This window comes from Rissa tridactyla, chromosome 6 (genome assembly GCF_028500815.1).
Source record: "Rissa tridactyla isolate bRisTri1 chromosome 6, bRisTri1.patW.cur.20221130, whole genome shotgun sequence".
NCBI lineage: Eukaryota > Metazoa > Chordata > Aves > Charadriiformes > Laridae > Rissa > Rissa tridactyla.
The window spans coordinates 57796649-57816112 of NC_071471.1; the positions used below are offsets into that span (position 1 = coordinate 57796649).

Consider the following 19464-nt stretch of genomic DNA (forward strand, 5'->3'; position numbering starts at 1 on the left):
GGGACACCAGCCCGCGCAGGACTGCTGCTGGCTTCAGCTTCTGCTCGCTGGCTTTTGGCCCCTTCCCTGCTCCACTCTCTGCTCAGCCTCCAGCCATGGCCTTTTCCTCTCTGCAGAGCTAGCCCTGGAAGGCAGGGAGCTTGACCCTCCTCGTTCGCTGCGTCACCGTGGCCACCTGCATCCAAACGCAGCCCTGGCAATGAAAATCTCCCCTCAAATTACTGCGCAGCTGTGGGGCTTGCTCTCAGCAGCTCCCCATTCAGCGCTGACCCGGGGCAGCATCCCAGTGCCTGGAGCCGTGGCTCCGAGAGGGGCCTGGCTCCATCCTCCTCCTGAGCAGCCCTGGGTGGCGGGTGAGAGCAGCACCAGACAGGGCTGGGAAAAGAGGCAAGGATGGCTCACTGCAAAATGCCCGCAGCGGCTGCCACCAGCTCTCCGGTCAGGCCAGGCTCCCTCCGCTCAACAGGAGCGGCAGCCGCCAGAATCCACTTCCCTTGTGTGGGAGGGAAACTCGCGGCACCCCACGGCTGCAGCACAAGCCTCATCGATAGCCAGCCGGCCTCTAGAGAACTGTTGCAGCAGTTCCTCTTCCCCTTCGCCAGACTTTTATTTTCCACCACAGGGACTTTCTGCAGCCGAGCCCTTGCCTGGGGGAGGCCCTGCCGCCTCTTCACAGCGCTTTGACAAACCGCGGTTCCTCCAACGGCAGCTCTGCTGCTGTGTGCCCAGGGCAGCAGGCTCCCGCCAGGGCCACTGTGGTGCTCCCTGTTGCTGGTTTTCCAGCCAGGAACAAAGGCACAAATTGCAGCTCTTGAGAAAAAATTCTCCCTTCCTAAACTTTATCTTGGGCCTAGCCACAACTTCCCCAAGAAGCCCAAATGGCCTTTTGGAGGTTGCTTGTGGCACCAAGCAGAGAGAATGGGAGCAAAGCCCATCTCCTTGCTCCCAGCAACGTGGGGGCTTGCCTTTCCCGAACAGTGCACTGTCTGGGATGGCCTTTCTGGGATGGTCACCTGCCTGCCGGTGCAGGGTCCTGCCTCCATGGCTTCCAGCTGGATCTCCAAGCTCAGCACATACCAGCGGTGAGCCAGGCTGGGCAGGACCACGGTGAGTTGAGCTTGGCCACTTCTTAACTGGAACAAAAACGAAACTCCCCTCCTCCTGAGGGTACGCATCCTCATAACATCTACCACTGCCTCGGCACTGCTTTAGGAACCTTTATTTTTAAAAGCAGTCTGTCTTCCACACTTAACCCCACTCGGAGAGGATTAATGCAGGTGAACCCCCCCCATCCCATCCCAGCCAGGCTCTGCCAGCCCAGCAAGGCAAGACAGAGCTCCTTCACCCCACAGCCCCGAATGCAGGGGCAAAGCCACAGCAAGGGTCTCTCCCGCAGGAGGGGCCCAGGCGGTGAGCACCGGGAGAGGCTGGAACCTGGATCTTCCTGCACGACTGCTCTCAAGTTACACTGACTTTGCAAACAGAGGCACAATATGAGCCAGACAACCCCGACAAAGCCCCTTTGTGTGCTAAGGGCAAAGGTAGAGGAGATGGGAACAGAGGGCCTGGGCGTCCTGCAGCATAATCTAAGCTTCCACAAAGGAAAGGGAAAGGCAGGGCCAGCCCCAAGCTCACGCAGGCTGCTGCCAGCTTCTCAGCTCAGAAGAGAGTTCGGGTACCGTCTGGGATGGAGAGATAAGGGAATTAGGCTGCTCTCTTCAGCTAAGTAGCTGCAATCAGTCACAGCTACGGGACCGATCCCAGAGGAATTGCAGTGAGACAGCGTGCAAAGTGCTGCAGCTGCCAGCGCGGCTGCTGGGACATCCAGTACCACAGAGCCACGCCACCCTGGCATTTAGCATCTGACTGAACCCAAAGCAGCAGGACTCGGCGACCCCACTGCAAGAAACACGACTGTTTCTCACAGGCAGAGCTTGGAGGCACCACCCAACCCACTGAGCAGAGATTCTGGGGGGAAAAGAACATGCGTGTCCCTGCCTGCCACTCCTAGAGGGTCAGGGAAATTATAAAGGAGGCAGGCAAACCAAAAACAAAGTGCTTTGAGCAGGGAGCAGTTCTCTAGTCCTGTAGTGCAGCCAGTGCTTTCATCTGCAAACGCACCCGGCATTTGCTCCTCCACTGGGGCACACACATTGCACTTGCTAGAAACAGCTAGAAAGCCTGCCCTGGCTTCAGACAAGATCCCCCAACCCCAGCCACCCAACCGACTCTTCGAGATGCTGCCGCAGGGAGGCTTCAGAAAGGAGCAGGCAGGGCAGGATTTCCTGGAGTGGATGCGGCTTTCCCCTCCGTGGGCACCCAAGGCTTGGGATCCCGTTGTGCTTCCCCCCCTTCACACAGTGTCACCTTGTACCAGCACCGAAGGGGAGGAAGTCCTTGCCGTGGGAGGCTGAGGGGCATCATCGGCCGCTACTTTTGAGGGGATCTTGTGCTCTCGGGGTGGGGTGGGAGGGGGGAAGGTAGGGCTCTGTAAGGCATCTGAGTACATCTCATCCCGGACACAGGGACGCTGCACAACCCTTTGCAGCAGCGGCTTCAGCAAGCCTACAGTCAGCTGGTTCCCCTCGCTGGAGAAGGGCACTGGGTCCTCCTGGGCGCGAGGGAGGTGCTGCAGGACCACGGTGAGGATGTCCGAGGCGGTGAGCTCAGCGGGGCACAGCGGCCACAGCATGTCCAGATAAGGGTCCAGCTCCCGGTGCTGGGCAAACTCTGCTAGCAGCGTGGTGAATATCTCCTTGTTAAGCAAGGGGCTGAGCTTGGAGAACTTCTCTGCCACCTCCACCACCCGCTGCCACCGCTTCAGGCGGATGAGAAGGTGCAGAGCTTGCAGCACAGCCTTAGGCCTCTTGCTGCAGAGCAGCAGTTCAAGCTCCATCTCATCATCTGCCTCGCTGCACTTGTTCTTCCTGGCCAGTACTCCCAGCGCTCTCTTGTACAGCGGCACCCGGCCCTCTGGGCCCTCCTTGCTGCTGTATGCCCAAGAGATGCTAACGTACTGCTGGGTCAGCTCCACAAAACTGGGCAGCCACTTGGGTTTGAACCTCAGGAAGGAGGCGCAGATGAGCTCAAAGAGCGGGACCACCCCATTCTGACCCACCTCCTCCTGCTGCGGCCCTCCCAGGACCTTCTTCCACACCTCCGGGGTGGCCCTGGCTACCAAGAGGCCATCCCCATTCTGCTGCAGCTGCAGGCAGCTCCTCGTGGCCTTCCAGGCAGCCTTGGGGAAGGAGGCAAAGACAGAGTTCAGGTAGGCCAAGTTGTCTTTGTCCATGTCAGAGTGCAGAACGCGGCTGACCTCCTGCTCCACCAGTTCCTCGCAGTAGCTTTCCACTTCACTCTCTGGGGCACACACCACACAGGTCTTGAGGAGCTCCAGGCTCATGTAGCTCTGCAGCTCCAGGCTCATTGTGCTCAACAGCTTGGTATAAGTGTCTTGGAGGCCTCGGGCTGGCTTCTGCTTCTGGCAGAGGCTGTGCTGCAGGATGGCAGCGAGGGCCACAGGTGCCTGGAACACACCGCCTTTCTTCAGCTTCTCCACTGTCAACTTGGAGCTGCTGAGGCTCCTCCTCTGGTAGTATCTGCAGGCCTCCTCGAACACCATCTCTACCAGGCACGGTTCAGGTCTACTGCTGTCCTCAGGTTTGGAGAAGCTAAAGCTGTATATGCCTGTCTGAGCGAGGAGCTGGATGCTGTCCTCCTCTCCCGGGGACTCCAGGAAATGCACCTCTTTCATGTTCAGGATTTTCTTTTCTATAAGCCTTCCACTGTTCTGGTCGACGAGGTACAGGACCCCAGCCAGCACGCACGCCAGGATGCTGCCAAAGGTCTTCAGCTGCACAGGACTTCCTTGGGCCAGGGGCCCCCCCTCCAAGTCAAAGACATGTCTCTGTGTCCCATCTGGCTCCACCATGTTTACGGCACCCTTCGTGCTCACCAGCAGCAGACCCCCGCTGTTGGACACAGCAGAAGTGTGAATGTCCAGTGGTGCCAAACATGAGAGAAGACCCACAGAACCAAGCAGGAGCTTCCTGAAGTCTGACTCGCTGCCGGAGCGCAGCGCCTTGCTGTGGACGAAGCCTGCAGAGGGGGCTGTGATGATGAGCTTTGCCTTCTCGGGATGCCAGATGAGGAGGAATTTGGAAGTGGTGGCAAAGCTGGCAGTGGCAGGCACCAGGAAGACGTGCTGGGGGGAGGCCAGGACCTGGTACTCAGGGCTGTTGTGCAGGACTATCCTTAGGGTGCCCAGCCGCACGCCGTGCTCCCCCAGCTCCAGAGCCCGGGTGCAAACACAGAACCTGAAGGCACACTTGCTCATGTCTGAGTGGGCATCCAGGGGAGGCCTCTCCTCACACCACACCAGGCTGGCTCCCTGGCTGCACACGGAGACGATTCGTGCCCGGGCACCCTGGCACAGCTCCAACGTCTGCAGCAGCTGCCAGCCCACGGCCACCACGAAGTGCCAGACCTCGGTCCGGCCGTGTTCCCACACAAGGGCCAGTGCCGAGGAGCCCGATGTCCCAGGGCTCTGCAGGAAGAGCAGTCCCACGAGGGCTGGCTGGGGCTGCTGCCAGTTCCTCTCCAGGTCGGCTCCACCGATGCCGTGGCGCTGGAAGGCCACCACCTGGGGCAGGGGGGGCGACCGGTTCTTCTGCAGGACCAAGAGGTGCTGCCCATCGGGGCTGGACAGGACGTGGCTGGGCTCCTCTCCCTGGCACAGCAACTCCTGCAGCCAGTGGCCTCGGCTGAAGTCACTGAAGTCGGAGACCTGCCGCAGCGTCCCGGCTGGCTTCATCTTGGGGCGCCCGGCCTGGACACCGAGAGCATGCTCCAGGGCGAGCAGGGGCACGGAGCTCCTGGTGCCACGGAGTCGTGTCCCCACCCCCCCCCCGCCCAGCATCCCCCCTCTCCCCGGGGTCTCTGGAGACCCCACGGACCCCCCGCACACCAGCCCCCCGAGTTACCTCCGCGGTCACCCACCTCCTCCCGGGGGGTGTCTCCGCTGCCCGCCTCCCCCAGCACCCGCGGGACCCCCCCCCCGCTCCCGTCCCGCCGGGACCCCGCGGGGCCTACCTGCCGCGGCGGCTGCCTGCCGGAGCCGGGGCCGTGCCGGCGGCGGCTCCGCTGGGCTCGGCAGGACGCTGCGCTGCGCAATCACGAGGCGGCGGGCTTCCGGGCGGAGCCGCGCCGCGCCGGCCCGGGCCGTCCCTCTCCTACTTCCGTCGCCGGTGCGGGGAGGGCGGCAGAGCCGCCGCCTGGGGACGGCCTGCGAGACCCCGCAGGCGGAGGGGCCATTTTTTACCGGGAGGCGGGGGGAGGGTGGGTGTGTCGGGCTCCTGAGGGAGAGGCGAGCTCCGTCCGGCGCGGGGAGGAGTCTCCCCGCCGCTGCCCGCGGGAGGAGGCGGGGAACCGGCGCGGCGGCGGGGCCCGGCGCTGACAGCGCCCTCTGCCCACCCCCGAGTGCCGGCGGCGCTAGGACCGCGCGGCGCCGACCCCCTCAAAGCGCATGCGCGGGGCGACCGGCGGCGCCTGCGCAGTGGGCAGGGGAACGGCTCGCCCGCAGGTAAGTGCCGGGGACCCGGGGGGGGGGGACGCGGCCCCCCCACCCCGCGGGGCCAGGCCACGCCCCCTCCGCCCCTCCTGGGCGGTGGCCCCGGCCTGGGGCGGGGGGTGGCACCGGGGGCTCCGCCGCACCTGGGGGGGGGTGTGTCTCCGCCGGGCGGGGACGCTATCCGCCGGCAGAGGCCTCGCCGGGCCCCCTCTCCCGGCGGTGGGGGGTCCCCTCCAGGCCTAGCCCTTAGGGGGGGCCTCCCTTGGCAGCCGGTGCTGGCGGCACCGTACCGAGGGGCTCCGTCCGGGGGGACGCTCAACGTGCTTTGCCACAGCCCCTCCCGCGGTGCCCCCGGGTGTGTCAGGGACCCTCGCTGCCCGGCTGGCCCTGCCTGCGGCCTGGCCGCCTCCGGGAGCCTCGGGGCGGGCGGGAGTGGTCGTGCACAAGAAGAAGCTGCGGGTCCTCTTCCCCCTCCTCCCCCCCGGGCCGCAGCGCTGGTGTCGGCGGTAATACGGGCCTCACCGCCGCCCTGGGGGCCTGGCAGTGGGGCCTGCCCCGCCTGAGGGGGCCTGGCAGTGGGCTGGAGTTGCCCAACACTTTGGGCCCTGCTGGTGCGGCTGGTTGTAGGCCACAGTGTCAGCTGGCTGCTGAGGGAGTTTGGCTTCCAGAAAAGTCCTTCTAGAAAAAGAACGAGCAGGGTATATTCTTTTACCATTGGTTGTTATCTGATTTACCTCACGGTCCTGCAAGTGCTTGTATCGGCAAAGCAAAGGGGAGCAGTAAACAGTGGTAAAGGAGTGGGAACTTAGGTTTATTACACTGAAGGTAGAGGCAACTTGCTCCGTAAGCAAGCTTGCGGCCTTAGTCAGAGCCCTGTTGTGTATGTTGCTGTAAGAAAGTTTGCTCTTAAGCAGAGACTGTAATCTGAATATGTGATGAGACCAAATTTGGGCTGAGCAGGTGGGTGGAATATGCCAAGCAATAAGATAATTTGGATCGCTGCGGTGTGTGGTGATTGCAGTTCACCAGCTGTTTGAGCTCTAGTGGGAAGTGTGACAAACATTTTTAAAAGGAATCTGAAGGGGTGGGGGAAAAAAGGGCATCAGTTTGGTTTTCCAATAATAATAGCGTAATCCTCTGTCACTTTTTGCTGCGTGCAAGGAGACTGCAGGCAGGGTATATACAGTATAAAAATGTTAAACAGTTGTTGGCTAGCGTGCACAAAAGAAACAGTGAGGCTTTAATGGGCTGCTTGGCTGGGCATTCATCTGCTCACCACCCCTGCTAACACACCAGGCAGCCACCCAGGACATCCCTCAGGAGGGGAAGGGTCAGCTCAAAGTTGCTGAGTTGCTCTATTCATGCCCCCTGGTTGGTTTTTTTTCTTGTTTGATTTTTTTTTCCTTGTTTGTTTGTTTTTTTTTTTATTTTATCATCTTAAACCTTGTTATGTTTATATTTTTCCTCCTGAGTGCTTGTGCTACTAATGGTCCATATCTCAAAAATGTTACCTCTCTCCAACTCTATCTTTCTTATCTTGGCGTGGCTCTACTGTGCAGCTTCTTAGAACGTAGCAGCTTCCTCAGAAGTCGGAGCCAAGGTCATGCAGCTGCGCTGTATTCAGCATGGGCCTTGGATTCACACTGACAGCTGAAGCCCTGGGAAAAGGGCAGGGCAAGGTTACAGGGAGAGTGTTTTTCTTCAAAAGACATTTGAAAAGGTCTCCGAGTGGCATGCGCTTTTAGGTGGGAGTGCAGAGACAGCGTGGAATATTTCATGGTAAACTAGGTGGGATGGAGCCTGAAGGGCTTGAAAAGTGAAAACCCAAAGAGGCTTTCTGACATGAGAGAGCTGGGCATTGTAGCCAGGAATACAGAAAGAAAGTGTGATGAAATGAAAATAATTTGGAAAACCGGTGTGAACAGATGGAGGTGGAAGCATGTGACGCTTGTCTAGATGGACTTGACAGGAAGAAGCTTAACTAGTTGATGGTGTGAAGTTGGACTGGGTGTTATTTTAAGTGGAAGGACAGAAATGAAAGGCAATTATGGATGAAGTGTTAAAAATGTAGCTTGGATGTTATTCTTTTATGTCCTTGTTAAAGCAGGTGTACTGGGAGGAATTCTGTGGCTGTATCTGCATTAGGAAGTTGCCTTTAATGTTTTTCAAGGGGGGAAAAATAGGTCAGTAGTGGTGTAGCTTTAGGTTGCACTATGTAGAAGCACATACACCAGTACTGCTCCAAGCAGGATGGAAGGACTTGCTAGTAAAAATGCATATACTGGGGCTGTGCTGGCGATTATGTTGCTTGGTACAGCAGAAAAAGAAGTAGGATCTGCGTGGGTTTTTGTCATCAGCACACCCTCAGAATATATTTCAATTATGTGCTGCATGAAGGCACCTGGAAATTCTGCCAGATGGATCCAAGGATTGTGTGCTGTGTTACCATTTACAGAGTGTTACTGTTTACCCTGTTGGTGGGTTAAGCACCTTACAGTTGTAAAGGAAGGTGCAGTCTGGGCATTTTTCATTCCAATGGACAATATACAAATAAGATTGTAAAGAATGGATGAAATATAAAAGCAACCTGGACCTACTAGCATGAGCCGTAACTGCCAATGCAAGAGTTGTCAGAACATAAGCTGCAAAAGGGCTTCTAGCAGGAATTTGGTCATGAAGATTGCTAAAGCCTTGACAAAAGCTGGCCCAACCTGTTCCTCCTCTCTCTGTTTTCACTAGTGGTCGGCCATGCTGCTGCTGGCTGGTCCTGGGAGTTTTAATACTGGAGCTTGAACTGGATCAAGGCACTGTTTATGTATTGGGATTCATAAGCTCTTGTGCGGGGTGCGGATTGTCTATTGCTTTCTGTGATGGATGAGTGCTGGAACCTGTGTTTTAACTGCCTGTTGCTCAGGTCCAATATTGACTCTGCGGATTCATCACATGGATTAAGTTCAAGCTTTTCCTGGAACTTCCCTGAAGGGTTTAATGACTACTTGGCTTATAGCCCATTGCTTTAGAAGCTTTAGGCTAACTTTTAGGCAGGGGTTTATCCCCCTCTCTTGCATGACTGAGGTAATTTTTGAACAACTTTCCTTTAGACTCGAGTGAGGTACCTGTGAAATACCTTGAAAGGCAAAGCGTGATCACACTGGGTCCCAAGTGCATGCAGTCGGTGGTGGGCAATTACTAGCCTTGCAATGTTTAAACAAGTGAGTCCAATCTTAGTAGCACTGGCAAGTCAAGGGATGTTGGATTCTAAAAGGAAAAGTATCTCGGTTCTTATTCAGAGTCTTTATAAATGTTGATTGAGATCCAGGGCTTTGGTATTGACACACTAATATAAATCACATCACATCACTTGCACTACCTTTTTCAGACAGGGAATAAATGCTTAGCCAAGTAAGTCAACATGTGAAAATACCATTTTATGTAATCTGTTTGTTTTCTTTTTATTTAGCCAAGAAGTGTTATGATGTATTTTTTTGAGGGGTCCACACTGGAAAAAAAGCCCAAACACTTATTCATGTTTGGTTGTATGTGGGCGTTGTGTATATGTGTCTGTAATCTTTAAAACTTTCAGGTCGTTAGCCTAGGCAATTAAGTGCAAAATACAGTGCTTGATGGACTGCATGCAAGATTACAGAAGTTACAAGTTTTGGGTCCCAGTGTCATTATAATGTAGATGTGAATTAGTGTTATGTTCTCTAGCATAGTATTTTCGCTATTATAAGATGATCTGTAGAATAATAATAGGTCTGTACAGGAGCCCAGTGGCAACGTGGAGCAGGCAGAGTTTTCAATGTGCCCAAGCCTGAGTAAACCTCAGACTCAAAATGCCAGGTTCATTTTCCCTGTGGATATTGTAATGAAAAGCTAACAGAGATGCGTTCATCTGAATGTCACATGTTTGGCTGGAATCTCTGCTATGAGTTCTGGAATGAAGGGGAAAGGAGGCGGATGGTTGGATGTGCTCATCCCTTTCTTCCCGACTGGATCAGCTGACCCCGGGGCTGATGATAGATAAAGCAAGAGTCTGCCTGAACTTCTGTCTGCCATGGCTTTTATCTTACTGCCTTTGAGCTGCCGAGACTCCTGCTCTGTCGAGGTTTCTTTTAGTTCCAGATGAAGCATCTTGGATCCTCTGCTGCACAGCAAAGTACTTGCTGTTCTAAAAATCCACATGTGTGTATGCTTCTCTTGGCCCTGAGGGGTAATTCTCCTGTGCAGTCAGTGATAAGCAGGATTCGCTTAGCAGCATGTGTTAATGGGACTGACCTATTGACAGAATAAATTATCCATTTGAACCTAAAATGTGGAAGATGCACTGATGTTTTTTCAGTGTGATGCGTTTGAAGGATAATTGTTAACTATATTCAGTGTTGTTGTTTTCATAAGCTGTCACGGTGTCCTGATAATTTGACACCTCTACAACTTATTTATAAATGTGTTGTGCCTTTAAATGTTGTTTTCTGCATCTGCCTAGAAGGTCCCCATTAGCAAAATGCAGTTTCCTGTTTCTGTCTTTATGCAATTACATTTTCTAGATGTCATAAAGTGAAAAGAAAAAGCCATTTGTACAGCCTGATCATCATAGGTCATGAAACAAGCACAGCCTAATGAAGCGTTGGCATGAAAGGCGGCTCTTACTTTTTTCCCCTTGCTCCTCCATATGCTCATTTGTAGAATAACAAATTATAAACAAGAACATTATTTAATCCTTGCCTCTAGCAGTCTTTGTATGTGCTCTGTGCAGCTTTGGTTGAGAGAATATGAATCCCAAGTCACATTTTGACAGAGACTAGAATTTTCACGTGATCATGCGATCTCTCTGATGCTTGCCCCACGTCAGGCCTTTGTGTCTTGTGGGATTTAGATTTTTCTGTCTTTCTGGAAATGTAGGAAAAGTGCTAAAATGCAGCTCGCAAGTTCAGGGACGAAGCAGAGCATATTGATCCTCTCCCATTCACGTACACATTTGATGTGAGAATGCTGACCTAGAAGCACTGAGAGTTAGTTTATTAGTTTTGACATTGGGATTCATTAGCTGTAATTCAATTAGAAGCACACTGATGGATGTGTTTGTATGTTGGGGCTGATGGCTGCTTTAGGTTCAGAAACTTACAATTCTAGCTGGGAAATTGTTTTGTTCAATCTTGGGTAAGATTTGTATTGCTAGGCTAAAAGTGACATCGTTCTTGATTTGGTTTTTAATAGATTTCTCTCTGTTTCCAATTACGTTTCTAATTAGAATAATGTCTTATTTCCCATGACAGTTTAAAAATAATGCAAAGTCTGTAAAAGAGAAGCTATCGAGATGATTGAATAATGTTTTCTTTTTCGTTTGTTAGACTGAAACCTTTTTCCATCTTAATTAGATATATAGACCTACTAGGCTACAGGAATAATTTCTGTATTTACAGAAGGTTAAAATGCCGTAGTTGATAAGCTTGGGCCTGTTTCCATTCTCACCCCGGCACACACATCAGCCCTTAACCAGCAGGCTGTGTGTATTCCCTTCCTAGTGGGAAGAGAGAGAATACTTCCCCCCCTTTCTATAGAAACCTCAGCTTTTCAGGTGTGAGATCTGCTGCTCTCTGTCCTACCCTCTGCTTCCCCACCCAGGCAAATTTCCTGCCTTTCACACCTGGGGTAGAGTCTTCTGCAGCAGCAGTGTTTCTCCAGCCTCAAAGGTGTTTTCCTGCTGTTTGGAACTGAGATTTATGGCTTAAGGGATGGGTGTCTGAATAACATCCTCTGGCAGCCTGAGAGTCCTACTTGAGAACATAGTTGTTATCTAAAACAATCAAAAGCTGTCTGCAGTGGAAAGAATGTAGAAGAGATCTGGAACTGGCATTCAGTAGTTGCTGGAACCTGTTCTTTGAGGGAAAGACGGAGCTAAACGTGCTGTGATTGTGGAAGGGGGTCAGGCAGCCTGGGGTGGCGGCTAAATCCAAAGCCGTGTCTGTGGCTGCCAGCTCAGAAAGCTCTGGGGTCTTAGATGCTGACTGCAGTGAACTTACCTCTCTATGCATAATTTAGCATGGCTGAGTGCAGCTGCCACAAGAGCCTGCCCGTGTTTTTCTGGAGCATGACTTAAGTCAGGCCTCTGCCTGAGGTATGCCACTGCCGTGTGTGTAATTACCTTTGGAGGTATGGGAGAAAGGTGGGGAGCTTAGGGATATGAGAGAAGGGATGGCGTTCCCTTTCTGCTAAGTACCTCTGACAGTGCTGCGGTGATAGAGGAGGATAGAACAATGCTAAGGCTGTGATGCTTGCCAGAAAAATCTGTGATTGCAGATAAATACATATCTGCAAGGTCAGAGTGATGATATGCTTTGTAGCATCAGACACAAGGTTAAGAGTACATGGCAAGTCACGCATTCTGACTCTCAGCCCGTGGAATGGGTTGACTGTCACAGAAGGTTCAGGACTACAGCTATGGCTGTTATTTTCTGTAACAGCTCATTTTGTAATAATGATACTTCCTTTTTTTCTTGATAGGATAACCAGTAAGCATGAGACACCAATTAATTGTAGTAAAATCTATTTGTGTTTTTAGAAAACCCTTTGCTGTCAAGTAGATCAGGAAATTCATCTGGTTTAAAAAAAAAAAAAAATCCCTGCAAAGGTTCTCCCCTGTGTTTCTCCATCCTTCTCCCAAAACTGAGCCACATGTGATGCTTTTAAGGCTGGGGTTCTTTTCTGGCTTGATTTGCAGAGCAGCTGGCACAGCTGAGGGATGCTAAGGTGCAGAGGTAGGGATGAGCGAGGGTAGCAGGAGTGCTTTGGGGAGGCTTTGCAGCCAAATGTTTCCTAGTGTTGGATGTCGCCTCAGAGTGCAAAAGCAGAATTTGAAATGCTTCAGAAGGCAGCTAATTAAACAGATCAGAGAAGACTTTTTCAAACATTTCCAGGAGCTTTTTGTCACAAGATGTCCTTGAGGCTTGACCAGCGCCAAAAAGGGTGGGGTATCCATTTGATAACAAGTATCACAGTTCATGCAATGAGATTAAAGAATATATACTTTTCTAGATGTAAACTGCATTGGTCTGGATCATGAGTTAGTTTCTAGCAGGGAAGAATTAAGAAAATTTATCCATAAGGAGCTTATTCTGTATGTGCCTGTGTCTGGACTTCTGCATCTTTCTTTGAAGTGGGATATAGGACTAGAAGGAACCTTTGATCTGATTTCTTATCTGGTATAGTTATTAAAAACTCTGCTTTCAGCTTGTGAGAGACTATTAGTATTTCAGTGCAGTGAAAAAGTCTTTCATGGTTGAGGCAGGCCAGATATGCCTTGAAGAAAAGTTCAAGTTTCCTTAGCCTTTTTTCTCTCTTCTTCAGGGTATACAGCATGGCCCAAACAGAGAAGAAAGGTGGGCTGCTCCGGAAATCTTCAGCCTCCAAGAAGCCATTGAAGGAGAAAGTTGTGTTGATGTATGATGAGATTTTCACGGTAAGGACTTGAACATCTCTTCTTTCTAAAGTGTTGTGTTAAATTTTCTGGGTTTAGTTTGTGCTGAGTGCTCTGCATGGTGGATTCTTTTCTCAAGGTAAGGACTGCACAGTGTAGGCGTATGCTTCAGGCTCTCCTGCTGTCATGCAGAGCACTGTACTTTGCTCTCTTCCTTAACATCACCTTGTCCTGTTGTCTACCAGGACCATTTGTGGTCTATGGAAAGTGACAGCTTTTCAAGTATTTCTCAAAAAATAATCCAGAAAATATACGGAGGCATCCCAATTGAGAGCTGCTTTTGTTTGTCCTTCTGTTTCTGGGAATCTGTGTAGACAGAATTCTATACTGTGAGACCACTTGGTCATCCAGTGGGATGATGCTGACTCTTGAGCTACTCATGATAATTATTTTTTTTAAATTCTGCCTGATTGATTTCTTCCTGTTTGCTCTCATGGCTCTTCCTTTTCCTTTCAGACAGAGGACCCCAGTAAATGCAACCCTAGGTTTTGGGAGGAGCTATTTCTCATGAAGGTAACAGGAATTGAACATCCTCTGACTTGTTGTTCTGCCTCTGAAGTGGCAGACTGTCAGTGCCATTTCAAGCAAGTGCAAGGACTTGCTTTTCTAAGGTGTTAGCGGTTGTATAACATGCATGAACTGCTTCTTAACCTGACAGGTCAACTTGGAATATCTAGAAGGCAAGTTGGAGGCGCTGGATGGGGAAGAGTTAATGAAGATAAAAGATAACATCAACTGCTTGTTTCAGCACTGCATCCAGGCACTGGGTGAGGAGCACCCGATCAGAGTGGTCAATGCATTACAGGTACCACATCGAGAGAGGGGGAAGGTTCTCTTCTGCTTCTGATGAGGCAATATGTTTGCTACTGGTATCAAACATCTTGTGCCCATTTCTTTAGTTCTGAGAAGTGGTGTCTACAGAGCAGTTGCTACTTATTGTCTGTGGAGGTTACAAACATTCATAGTCTCTTTACTGTTTGAAGAACAATAGCTTGTTTCAGAATTCAAGAGGATCTGGTGATGCAGGATGAAGCCGATGGCAAGGGAGGGACAAGAGGGGCTTGTTCACACTGCAGGCTGTCAGTTTGGAGGCTCAGAAGGATTCTGTGTAGCTGTCTTCAGCTTTCTTCTGTTCTTCCCCACTTCAGCCCCCTTTTTGAATTTCCTTATGGGTCAAAAATGAAACGAAGCTCTGGAGAAGTTAGTGTGAAATTTATGCAGGAGATTGTCCCTGCTGGAGACTTTCTAATTGGAAGCTGCGAAGAATTGTCACCCAGAATTAATAAACACTTTCCTGCAGGTTGTTCCTTACCAAAGCTATGCTATCCCATGTATTGTGCAGGAGACTGCCCTTGTCAGTCGTGATGTTTGATGTTAGTAGTTCACAGGCTGATTCTTACAGTTTGGTGAATGCCTTTGTCCCAGCTTCTCTCAGTTATAGGAATACAGTACATGAATTTCACATTTGGAAAAGCCACCTCTAAGAAACTGGACAGGCAGGAAGCTGGGAAAAGTTGATGTAAAACTGAGATTACCTGTCTGATGACAAACAATCTTGCATTGTTGGGTTTTTTTGTTTTTTTTTTAATTAATTTGAAAGGATGCTATTAAATAGTATAGTTATACCTGCGGAGACAGTCTAGCCCAGCCCTGAATTCACAAACTTGTATTCAGGCTCTTGGCAAAAGTTAGGCTGGCGCTCAAATGGAGAATCCTGCTTTGCGAGTGTAAATAGAAATCAGGTAACACATCCTGAGCTTGGGTTGAGAGAGCATTCGCTTTTCAGACTGTTCATATGGAAAGTGGTCCTGAAGCCAGAACTTATTTACGCAATCTCTTCTTGAGAATGACTGTGGTGACTAAAGGTTTGTTTAGCCCAGTATTCTGTGTCTGACAGTAACGAAAAAAGGGATGTCTGCCTTACCCTTTTGCTTCTGTATGGTTCTAGAGGTCTGCTGGTTCTTTGAGGTCTGCTTGTCTCCAGGTTTACGTCTTCTGAAACTAGTTACTTCTCGCAGGTGAATTTAAGCTGGCGTCTAAAACTGCAGTGGTTATATTCCTGCTCATTCCCTTTTTCACAGACCTGAAAGGTGCCTGATGATTAAAGTCACCACTGACATTTCCCCCTGTTGGGGCAAACGAGACATTTGCATAAATTTTCCAGAGTATTTGTTGGACGCATAGTATGCTGATACCTCTGTGTTGCCAGTGATCTCCAAGAACTCGGTATGAATCAGTAAGCCAGTGCCTGCAATGAGGAATGTGAAGAAGGTTATGTTTAGTGGCAATGTTCTTAGAAACTACCCTGAGGTAGTTAGGAAAACTTAAGCTGCCCAATAGCCCTGGAGGCATTTTTTCCTTTCTTTTTTTTTTTTTTCGATAAAGAGACAGTTTATTGGTCAGACTTAGTATAGCCGCATAGTAATCAAACAGAAATTTGTGGTTTCTGTAGCAAAAGCACGTGCTGTATGGACAGGCATCATGTGATAAACTGTGTTGTATGCAGATGTATTTGGCATGCTTGAAATGAGGAATTAATCTGGAAAGCTCTAAGGTGCATCTCTCCATGTATTGGACATTGCTTCTGCCTTGCAGTTTCCTGATCAATATTTTTGGCTTTAAAGCCACAATTAACTGTTTTCCAAAGGTTGTGGTCCTGTCTGGTACAAGCTGGGTCTGTATGGAAGAAGCAGTAAGATTGCCTTTCTTCAGAGTGCTATCAAATGAAGGGGTGAACAAACAGGAAAAATACGGATAAATATGGTCTCTATTTTTCTGAGTTCTCTGCATCCTTAGAACACAACAGAGGTGGAGGAGAGATCAGACAAAATGTGTGGCTTCCAGGCTGCTGATATTCATTTAAATATCTGTGCTTTGCCAGAGCTAGGAGAGGTTTTAGGGTGGGTTTTGCTATTGAGTCATAGATGTTGCCTTATATCTTTCTTACCCTCTGATTTTTCCCTTTGCAGACTTTGTGTGCGTTGATTCGGGGTGTTCATCAGAAGAACAAATCCACTTCTGGGTTTGACATCATCAACATGCTTGTGGGTTTTGATAAGGCGGAGCTATGTATGAAGGTGAGGCCCTGGGAATGTAGAGAAAGCGTTTGCAGAGCAGCCAAGTTGCAGGGACAGTGATTTGTAGACAGGTGTGTCTACAAAAGTGCAGCTTTTGGGGGAAATATTCCATCCACTTACTAAAAACAGCTGTCCTGAAGTTCTTCACCTGCTAGTTGACACAAAGACGCTTGGGCTCCCTATGTTTGTCAGTAATATAACTGAGCATTTTTCTTTCTTTTCCTTTAATTATGTGCTGTGCAGTCACTATGGTTAAGAAATCTTAAGGCCATAAACAGCTGTCATAAGCCGTTAGTATTTATTATTGAACCTCGTACCTTGTGCTTAATTTTTAGCTGATAGTCATATCTTGTGTTCTCACATTTCCATCATCACGTGTACCTTTTAAAATTTATTTGATGCTCCTCACTGTAAAGACATTAAGTTTTGGGAAATAGCAAAGTAATCAGTTGTAAAGCTGAATTCCTGTTATATCTTTTATCTCTCTATAAAAAGTAGCAATTTTGTCATCTCTCTACAAATAGTAAGACATTTGGAGAAAATATTTAGTAGCAACTTGCCTATCAGAACTACATTTTTCCTTTAAGAATTACCTGTATCTTAGTATTTGGAAAACAATTAATTATGAATATCTGTCAAACAGCTATATAGTATCTACTTTTAATCATAATTAATATACATACTATTAAATGGAAGGTGTGGCAAAAAAGAAAAGATGGTTATATTTGTAGAGCTCTGATTTACTTTATGAATAAAATCTGTTGTTATATATATATATACAAAAATCTCTCATGCATCTAGAGAAAACTCTTGGAAAATTGTCATGATGTTATGGCTGTGGTCATTAAAATGCAATTAACAAAAGTGTTGCGAACCAATAGTGTGAATATGGCCTGTGTAATAGTAGTAATGGCTCAGTTATTGGTTCTGGAATAACATGGCTTTATATTGATGCTCTTGTATCTGAATCTCCTGAAAAACTTTTTGTAATTAACATAATATTACTTTCAAATAATGTGATTGTTGTTCTTTAGAATCTGATGGAGAGCTTGGACTCACTCCTCTGTGCAGAAGGTTCTGAAAGCCTCAAAAGCTTGTGTCTGAAGCTGCTTCTCTGCTTGGTGACGGTAAGTGAATACCAGCTGTGTGATAATTTAGAGGCTTATATGAGCCACATCTTGAGGGATGGAACTGTCTCAAAAATTGAGCAGAATGCTGCAGTGTGAAGCTTGAGGGGAAGAAATTGTGCATGAGAACAAGGCTCAGCCCAGAATAAGCATCGTTGCTCTAACCATGATGCCAATACAGACCAGCAGATTGTTTTCACCTCATGGGACAGGTGCCAACTGGAGCACAAGGAGGGTGACACAGGAGGAAGTGTCAGTTGGATTCATAGGGTTTTTTTAGGGGAAAAAAATATTTAAGAAGTCTCAGGTAAATGGAAAGGGAGCAGAGGAGAGGGGCTGAGGAAAGACAGGAAACGTGGAGTAGACAAGACTGGTGAGGATGTGAAGAATGAGGAAACTGGACAAATAGCCACTTGTCATCTCTTAGAGACGGTCAACTGCAAACTATATTGGCTGTGATAAGAGATAATTGAGTGTGGGGGAGGTCTTCACTGCCCTGTTTGTGGTGGAAGAATGCTCAGTGGAGCATATGGGCATTGCTTTTTCACTCTGCCTGCAGTGTGGCCGTCTGCTTCAGCTTCTGATGGCTGTTGCCATGCAGCTGTGTAAAATTTCCATCTGTAGAGGAAAAAGAGAGCTCTTAGTACGTGGGTCATGCTTCTTGCCAGAGAGAGGGGTGGAAGGCAGGACAGATTTCTTTTACTTCATGTCTAGCTGTACTGCTAGTCACACCCTGACTTGCTGAAGATTCTGGATAAATGGGTCCATCTGGCAGTAGAACTCTTCTGTTCCCAGTGTGTGCCAGAGGCAGCTACAGCATCATGGGAGGCTTTGGGTGAGATTTTAAAACTTATGTTTGTACCCAGGTGACAGATAACATTAGCCAGAACACCATCCTGGAGTATGTGATGATTAACAGCATATTTGAAGCTATTTTACAGGTAAGAGTTCTTCCTTCTGCTGAGCTTTCAGCCACATATTTGCTTTTCAGCTTTTCAGTGCGGCATAGCTGACTGACACTGCCTGTTGCTTCCATTCATAGCTTAGTCACAGATTATTTTTTTTAAAAAAATGCTTTCTCCTCCTTATTCTAGTCTGCTGTTTTTAGTCACTACTGAGTATATAAAGTATTTTCACTTGAGACATTTGTGCATAGATAGAAGCTGAACAGATTTCTGGGCTAATTTCACAGAGAATTCCTGTATCAGAGGAACTTTATTCAAAAGGCAGTCTGGATATATTGAGTTTTTTTCTGCTCTTTGATAAATTACACTTTTTAGAAGTGTAAGAAGAAGAACTGGTCTTGGAGATCATGGATAACGTTGGTGATGCACTGAGATACTGTCCAGTGCCGTTGAGAAATATATTTGCCCTTTATGCCCAGAAAACCTATGTGTGTCCTCTCCATGATAAATGAGCTTCTCTGTGTGCAGAACTTCCTGGAAGCACCAACACTCCCTCAACCTTAAGTATCCTCTTTCAGTCAGGACATAATCTGCTCTTACACATGCATTTCACGGCCACGCACTGTCTGAGAGTCACTGCAAGCTTCCTGAAGCAGGCCTTAACAGAACAGTGTGATTATTTATTCCAGATCCTGTCCAGCCCACTTAGTCGCAGGGAACATGGCTATGATGCTGTTGTCCTTCTTGCCTTGCTGGTCAACTACAGAAAGTATGAGGTAGGTATTCTTCTGGATAACAGAAACATCACTTCTCTCTACTTATTCATTTATGCCGGCCCCCAGATTATTAAGGCAGCCTACAGTACAGTTTTTAGCAGTACACACTGTAGCATTTACCAGGTATCAGTACAGAGCTGCAGAAGTCTTGCAAGGCAGTCGTATTATGCTAACTCTGTCTCTGACGTATGTGTATAATCAGATGTGTATGATATTCATACAGCTCATTTTGTGCAAGCATGAAAGAAACTACCTAGGGGATTTGCATTTCTTTCATGAAAGTATTGCAAGGAAGGTCCTTTTGGAAGAGTTACTGTTGTGCCGAACTTGCATGTTTGCCTCTGTGCATGTGACTGTGCGGTTATACATAATCTCCAAAGTAAAATGAGGCATCAGTCATCTTGGGCTTCAAACTGAACTGGTGGTTCAGAACCTGACTAGCAGACTGAAAGAGCACAAATCCCCAGAAGAGATGGTGAAGCTGTGACCAAAGAATGAACTGAAACATCACAGCTATTATTTCCAAGAGAAGT

General features: G+C 48.9%; 2 protein-coding genes across 14 annotated transcripts in view; one reads left to right on the plus strand and one right to left on the minus strand.

Moving 5' to 3' along the window:
- Window positions 1-1204: 1204 nt before the first annotated feature.
- On the minus strand, window positions 1205-5324 carry HPS6 (HPS6 biogenesis of lysosomal organelles complex 2 subunit 3). Its single transcript, XM_054207047.1, has 2 exons — window positions 5092-5324; window positions 1205-4828 (listed from the first exon to the last, which is right to left on the minus strand). Exon 2 carries the CDS (start codon window positions 4811-4813, stop codon window positions 2354-2356), a length of 2460 nt encoding a protein of 819 aa, XP_054063022.1. The 5' UTR covers window positions 4814-4828; window positions 5092-5324; the 3' UTR covers window positions 1205-2353.
- Window positions 5325-5434: 110 nt separating this feature from the next.
- The window catches only part of ARMH3 (armadillo like helical domain containing 3), a 129715-nt gene continuing 115685 nt past the window's right edge, over window positions 5435-19464 (plus strand). For 3 of the 13 annotated variants that reach the window (XR_008467146.1, XR_008467147.1, XM_054207055.1), the window contains exons 1-8: window positions 5437-5581; window positions 12917-13028; window positions 13503-13559; window positions 13705-13851; window positions 16016-16123; window positions 17158-17250; window positions 18117-18191; window positions 18845-18931. Coding sequence is in view for 7 of the 13 variants with exons in the window: in XM_054207055.1 (XP_054063030.1) it covers window positions 12927-13028; window positions 13503-13559; window positions 13705-13851; window positions 16016-16123; window positions 17158-17250; window positions 18117-18191; window positions 18845-18931 (669 nt within the window). In the remaining 6 variants the exon portion in view is untranslated. Of the gene's footprint in view, window positions 5582-5733; window positions 6268-12916; window positions 13029-13502; window positions 13560-13704; window positions 13852-15127; window positions 15273-16015; window positions 16124-17157; window positions 17251-18116; window positions 18192-18844; window positions 18932-19464 lie in introns of those variants that run through there. The other 10 variants (XR_008467144.1, XM_054207053.1, XR_008467149.1 and 7 more) reach the window with 8 other exon arrangements.